The sequence below is a fragment of the Vombatus ursinus genome, unplaced genomic scaffold (assembly GCF_900497805.2).
Source record: "Vombatus ursinus unplaced genomic scaffold, bare-nosed wombat genome assembly UNPS02014810.1, whole genome shotgun sequence".
NCBI lineage: Eukaryota > Metazoa > Chordata > Mammalia > Diprotodontia > Vombatidae > Vombatus > Vombatus ursinus.
Genome location: NW_020954588.1, coordinates 3,987,689 through 3,995,183, shown reverse-complemented (window position 1 = coordinate 3,995,183; position 7,495 = coordinate 3,987,689). Strand labels below are relative to the sequence as shown.

Sequence of the window (7,495 nt, the reverse complement as noted above, 5' to 3'; positions counted from 1 at the left end):
AAAAAAAAAAAGGAAAAGAAAAAAGGAGGGTCTGTTGTTTGCTATGCATCATACAGATAGTCTATACATACATGTGGGGATTTCACTAGCTGTCCCCCACACCCTCCCTCCTCATCTCTGCCTCCTGGCTTCCCTGGCTTCCTTTATGTCCCAACCAAAATCACACAGGAGGACTTTCTCAATCCTACTTAATTCTAGCGCCTTCCTTCTATTCGTTGTGTCCTATTTGTTCTATGTGTAATTTGCCTGTATATATTTGTTTGCTTAATAGATTTTGACCTACTTAAAGGCCTTTCTTTGTTTCCCAGCACTTAACTGGGTGCCGTCCAGTCTTAGACATTTAAACGCTTATTGACCGCTGACAATGTATTTGTTTATAGAGTTGCTTATATGAAGCTTATCACTAAGCCGAAGCTCTAAAATGTAAAGTTGAGGCTGACTTTCACAGTGTTTCTGTTTTAGCCACAGAAATTTCCAAATGTCATCCAGATTGCTGCCCCCACCCACTCGGTACTTACATGATGGCGTCAATGTCACAGGCTTCATAGGACCACTGTTCTGCGTAGCCTTTGATCAATTTACTGTGGAGAGGACGTTCCGTATACCCAAGGCAGCAATCAAAGCTGCTAGCTGCTGAAAGGGCAAGAAACGGAAATCAATCATTAGGAATGAAGTCATCTTATGATAGACATTCTAGAACAGTGAAAGCTCTAGGGTATCTAGTGAGCTAGACTCCAGTATTCAATGCATCTATTACTTATTAGCTGAATTAACTTTTTCAGGACATGAGAGTTCATGCTGCTTTCCATCCTTGCTCCTAAGAGCTAGTTTCCATGTTGGGAGAACTTTTGATCAGTTATTCCCATGTGAATTTCTCCTAGGAAAAGTCTCTGCCCTTCAAAGGACAATAATGTACCAAGGAAAGGATGGGATATGTACATTTACGAAGTATAATTCAACATAACTTATGACAAGGACAAAGGAAAAATCTCATCAAAGGAGTCTGAGAAGTTTTGATGGAAAACTTTTGGCTGGGAAGCTCAAGGAAGACTTCCTGGAAGAAGCGGCACCTGAACTGAATCTTGAACAAAGAAAAAAGACAGATAAATCTGGTTCCATCTGCCTATCTCAGAGTTTTACCTTGTTGATCTCCTAGCCAGTTGTCCAAGCTTCCCTTCCCACTTTTGAATTATATTGCAGGGAAGGGATGACGCATGGTATCAGACCCTTCCTCCCATCATCCCATTCAGGGACTTAACTGTCATGTTCTTTCAGGATGAATTCCTTGCAAAAAAAAAAAAAAAAAGAGTTCCAGCACCTTGCAAAATAAATGAGTGCTACTCACCTTGAGACATGTCAAAGAGGCAGAACAGCAGTACAGCCATCAAAGGTGCCAAGATCAGGATCCTGCTGCCAACTCGAGTCATTTTCCACTCTGTACTAATCCGTTGGGGCCTGTGGCTTGTATAAGTGCCCTGGAAGACCAGCTAACCTAACCTGACAGCTGTGACCAAACCAGCCTTGCTTATATAGAGCTAGTGAGCTAGCTGGGAATGTCCGTAGAAGGCGTGTTCTTCCATGGGGCTTTCCCCTCCCCAATGAACCTGCTCCCCAGTGTCGTCATAAAAAAAAAAAGCACGTAGGGAAATCTTCCTTCTTTTCCCAAGGAAATAAAATTATATGGTGGTTAAAAAAAAAAAGAAACAACTTTTTAAATCTTGTAGCTGAGGTAAGACATTTATGAGACGATTTGGCAAGAGGTTAAGGAGCTGTGCCTTGTGCCAAAGAAAAACACTAGCTAAGTGCTAAGTTACAACTCAAGTGAATCTGTTTTGTGATAAAACTAAGGTCAACCCCACTCAGTGACATTCCAACATTCCAAGGCCAACCTAATATTGTTTTACCTTATTTGCTTTCTATAAGCTTTCAAGGAGGGGGAGGATAAGGTGGGATGTCCAAAGAGCTCTTTCACAATGTTCTGTATCTCATGCCAAGTATTGAATTCCTGCCAAAGGACCCTGAAGTCCGGTTCTAAAGCATAGCAGAATATTGAAATATTACTGGAATGATTTCTAATATTCTTGTGGGTGGGTAGGGGAAACCATGGGAGCTGCATTGCCCCTAAAGTAGTAGAACTTTGAGGTCACAGCAGAGCTGATATTACAGGAGCCCAAGGATTAAATTCCTGGCTGGTTTGATTTCATTTCAAATATACAAAATACCCTGAAAAATCTTCTAGTTCTCCAGCCTGGAGAATTGTTCCTGTTTCATTCCTTTTCTAGGCTTCTATGGCTATGATTTGGAGAAAACAGTCTCTATGGGTCTAATTAAAGAATTTTGAACAATATAATCTCTCCTGGTAGAATGTAAGTTTTGGGAGAGGAAGAATTTTCATTTCATCTTGGTATTTTCCCAGCACTTAGCTTGGTGTCTGGTGTATAAAAGGGAGCTAATAAATGCTTGTTGATCGAACAGTGCCTAGTACATTGTACTTAATACTATAGAGCTTAATACATAGAGCTTAATAAATGCTATATAATAGATAATACTATATAATAAATAAATAAATAATCAGAATTTCAACGAATAGCAACAAGTGAAGATTTGCCCGCAACAGAATAAGAGGAGAGCAGTTCATCCTATAGCAGTGTTCGCCTGTTGAACAAGTATGAGTCTGTCTTCCCTGCTATTCCTCTGAGTGAGTCTCACCTTTATCATGTGTTTCTCTGTGCTCATGTGTCTGCCTGTTCTTCTATGTGTTTCTCTCTCCATGGAATCATAGGATCACAGATTTAGAGCTGGAAAGAATATCAGGGTTCATCTAGTCTAACTCCCTTATTTTACATATGAGGAAACTGATGCCCAGGGAGGAAAAGTCAATCAGTCAACTAGTATCTATTAAGTACCTACTATGTGCCAAGCTCTGAGTTTAATGCTGGGGTTACAGAGAAAGGCAAAGACAGTCCTTAATTTCAAGGGGCTCACAATCTAAGGAGGTGAAACAACAGGCAAACAACTACATACAAACAAGAGGGTAAATTGGGGATAGTCTCAAAAAGACTTGAAGATTTAGGAAGATTGGGAAAAGTTTCTTATAGAAGGTGGGAATTTAACCAAGACTTGAAGGAAGGCGGGGGTGGGGGAGTAGGGGTGTGGAGCAAAGTGACTTTCTCAAAGTCATACAGATAGTGCCAGAGAGGTGAGATTTTTAACCCGGGTCCTCTGACCCCAGAGATATTCCTCTTTCCACTTTTACATTCTGGTCTCTATTTTCCTCCACTATCATCTTCATGTCTTTCCCTCTGTGGAGGGAAGGTGATAGACTGGGGATGGTAATGGTGGCTGGGTATATGTATTTCTTTCCCTCCAATACCCTTATTTTATAGCTGGAAAAACAGAGGCAGAATAGCAGAAGAGAACTAGATTTGGAGAGAGAGAAGCCAGGTTCAAATCTTGGTCCTGCTACATCTTACCTGTGTGACCTTGGCCAATCACTCTCTGAGTCTTAGCGTCCCCTTCTGTAAATGAGGATGCTGGCCTGGGTGATCTCTAACGTCTTTCCTAGCTATAAATCCTGTGACCCCAGGTAAAAAAAAATGCCTAGCCAAGACCACCCAACAACTTGAATACAAAATCAGGAAAAGAACCTAGGTCTCCTTATTCCCAACTTGGCCTTTTTTTTACCATTAAATCACCTGCTTGAGTGCTCCATCATAAATTCCTAAGTAGGAGAAGCTTTAGAGTTAGGAGGGAACTCAGACGTCCCTTACACCAACTGCTTCATTTTACAGATAACAAAACTGAGTCTAAGAGAAACTAAGTCAGTAATGCAGCAGGATTCATTTCTCAGTCTGCTGAATCCAAATCCAGGGCCCATTTCATGGCACTGAAGTGATTCTTTCTATCAATGAAAGTAAAGATGGAGTGCTCTTCTAAGCACATGTTCCATTTACAGTATTCAAACACATGATTCAATTGGATTACATTTCATCATCATACCTTGCCTTTCAACGTGGGTGGTGAAGTTTGGTTTTCTTTTGTAACTCTTGCACTAGTCGATGCAATTGTATCTTCCATGTCACCAGCAGCCAGGTTTCTGTTCAGATTTAAAAAAAAAAAAAAAGAGGAAAGGAAAAGAAGTGTTGAAAACTTAATGGGAATCTTTTCCTAAAAATTTAAAATAGTTTGTGAAATCCCAGACTTACCAAAATGTACATTTTGTAAAGTGATTGCTTAATTTTCCTTTCACAGAAAATGTCCAAAATTATGCCAAGTCTACAAGGAATGGAAACCACAAAAAACCAGTTGAAAAATCGGGCTGGCATTGGGGCCAAAGCACTTAACCTCAGCCTTGAACTTCTACTGCCTATTAAATCAATTAACAAGCAACTGTTAAGTGACTGCCGTGTTCCAGACCCCGTGCTAGACATTAGGGTACAAAGACAAAAATTATAACTGTCCCTGCCCTCAATGAACTTACATAGGTGTGGGGGAGGGAGCTTCAGGGAGACATATGTAAATAAGAATAGACAAAATGAATAAAGCTTTTCCTTTGTCTTTGTTTTTGTCTTTGTCTTTGTCTTTGTTCGTTTTGTGGAAGAGGCACAAGTAGCTGAGGAGGGCTAGGAAGAGAAACAAGAAGCTATTTGTGCTGAGCTTTGTAGCAAACTTCCTACTTGAAAAATCTTCTGTATCATCTGGGTCTATTCTTTCATTATGCCCTTTCCACTTTCCCCTTTCATGATCTCACCTAATTTGTTTTTTTTTTCCAATTAAGAAACTCTCCTGGGGGGCATATGAAAGACCGATTTTTAACATAGTCTTTTCCTATCCCTTTCTTTAAGAATCTCTGCTCAGCCTCCTTGTGGATACCATTCTCATTACAAAAGATGTTAAGTCTCTTAGACAGATTGACATACAAGACCTTTCCAAATGGTAGGGGCGTCTTGCTATCACAAAAGCACCCCTCCCCTAGAGAAAGAGGGTTTAGTGGGGATTTCTCACAACTCAAGCAGAGAACGTCCTTCTTTTCCTGCTTTTGTGAGCAGCACTTCATTTAACTTGAGAACTAAGGGACCTCATCTCTTTAATGTGCCTATCTTCAAATGGCCACAATGCTTTGCTATGCAGACTTTTCCAATTAAAATTTTAATTTAGCATAATTCTCTTTAGTCAATCAACCTCATTCTCACTAGAAGATCTCCTGACTAGAATATGCTCTTGGAAAAAAATCACCTGGCGACTGGTGGCTGGCTTGAGTAAAAGCCAATAAGTTCTTGGTCATGGGAGGTGTTCTGTGTCACTGATCATTGTTCTTATTTTCCTTTCATTGAGTTCTAGGTTGGGGATTTTTACAAACTTCTGATTTCACTGGGGCCACCCTCCTCTGAAGATAGAAACTTCAAGGATTCCAAATCATTAATTAAGCACTTACAATGAATGTGACGGGGGTTTTACAGTGTGACTGATTCCACTAAAATAATAGTTAGCATTTGTTAGGCTGGATCTGAAATCACAGTTACACAGAATCTAAATTGGAGATCTCGGAGGCCATCTGGTGTAACCAATACCAGAACAAGTCTCCCCTCTCCACTGACAATAATAGGTCAGGAATCCAACCTTTGCTTAAAGACCTCCAGTGAAGAGGAACTTGCTATTTTCCAAGGCAGCCCATTCCATTTTTGGATAGATCTAATCGTTGGAAAGTTTTTCCTGATATCAAGTTTCAAGTTTTCCCTTTGCAACTTCCACCTTTCTCCATTGTCAGTTATGATTATCCTATCCATTCCAAATAACAATCTATCCCTTCATAGAATCCCAATTTAGAGTGAAGGGACCTTAAAGATCATCTTTTTGTATTCCCTAATTTTACTGAGGAGGAAAAGGAGAGCCCAGAGAGGTTAACTCACTTGCTTTAGCTCACACAGAGTACACCGCAGATCCAGGATTCACACTTGCCACCCATATGGGTACATACTGTATCAAGTCATTGAAAGATGAAGAATGGCTCAGACCAACTCCAATACTAAAGGACTCAAAGAAATCCACCCAAGTCCAATGCTGGATGGGGGAAGAGGAAAATAAGTATACCATATCTCCCATCCTCTTCTCAAACACTCTTTCCTCCTACTTCTCTGACCAAATGATCTCTTCACAACAAATAATATATTCTCCATTCAAATTTTCTATTCTCCTAATACAAATTAGACTTTGGTTCCACCAAACCATTTATGCCAGCAGCTTTCCTACTTTCTGGCACCTCTAAATATCTCTGTAGAAATGTCAACGCAACCTACCGCTCTCCTTGTTGGCTTGTCTGGCAGAAACCAGAGAGATGGGACAAACTTATCCTCAGTAGAAATGGCAGCAACTGCATTCTTCTCTACCTCCCATCCTTGAAGCATTTCAAGCTTCCAAAAATTAAGATAATACAGGGTTGATCTTATTTGGGGGAAAGACAAATGGGTACAAAGTATACCATTAAGTTTGACTTTCTTAGAGGTAACCTCAGAGTTCCATCAAGGACAACATTTTGTTTTGATCTGCTCTTATCATGAAGGAAATTCACATCTCTCTGACACTTACTACTTGTGTGGCCTTGGATAAGTCAATTGCCCTGCCTGAACCTCAGTTTCCTCATTTATGAAATGAGGATGTTGAACTAATTAGCCTCTGAGGCCTCTTCTAACTCTAGGTCTGTGGTCCTGTGACTGATGCTCTGATCCAACAACTCTTAATAATCGTCTCGAAGACACCTTACCACACACCTAGTATTTTGTAATTCTCCAAATCTTTTCAATGAGCCCCCTCTGACTTTGCTTGATGGCTTTGTTCTATAACACAAATTTTCAAGTAGGGTCCATCATATATTTCTTCTAAGATTGTCTTCATCATGTTTTTCCAAGGTTGCCATCATCTATGAAATACTCTGAGGATCTCGATTCATCGGAATCCATCTCTGAAAACCCTCAGCTCGTGATCCAAAGCACATAATCTCTCTTATTTTTCTTTATGGTGGGGCAATCGGGGTTAAGTGACTTGCCCAGGGTCACACAGCTAGTAAGTGTCAAGTGTCTGAGGTCAGATTTGAACTCAGGTCCTCCTGACTCCAGGGCCACTGCTATCCACTGTACCACCTACCTGCCCTTGAGGTACATAATCTCAAATAGTTTTTATAACTGATTTCATGATATTCTGGGCACTTGTACTATCCTGTTTTATGAAGTTCAATTCAGTATAACATGATTAGTATTTCTGCCCCAGGGTAATTTGTCACAAAGGGTACAAAGTCTACAAACTAAAGTCAAGGAAGCAATGTTTATATTTTGTACCTTTTCCTCTCCTCAAGGGTAGTTGTTGTTTTCTCTGAACAGGTATAGAAAGGGAAGAGTCCAGGAAAAGAAGAGATAAATGAGCATTCTTCTCTTTTCTTCCTCCTTTCATTTTTGTCATTTCTACCTTCACAACATGTTTGACATGTCTCCTTTTCTCCACT

At 40.2% G+C, this 7,495-nt stretch overlaps 1 protein-coding gene across 2 annotated transcripts in view; it reads right to left on the bottom strand.

Moving 5' to 3' along the window:
- CCL20 (C-C motif chemokine ligand 20) overlaps positions 1–1,491 on the bottom strand; it is a 3,764-nt gene extending 2,273 nt beyond the window's left edge. Inside the window, exons 1-2 of one of the 2 annotated variants that reach the window (XM_027875993.1) lie at positions 1,346–1,491; positions 519–633 (exon numbers count right to left, since the gene is read on the bottom strand). In XM_027875993.1, the coding sequence (XP_027731794.1) occupies positions 519–633; positions 1,346–1,427 (197 nt within the window). In that variant the 5' untranslated portion in view covers positions 1,428–1,491. The remainder of the gene's footprint in view (positions 1–518; positions 634–1,345) is intronic. The other variant, XM_027875994.1, reaches the window with a different exon arrangement.
- Positions 1,492–7,495: the final 6,004 nt, after the last annotated feature.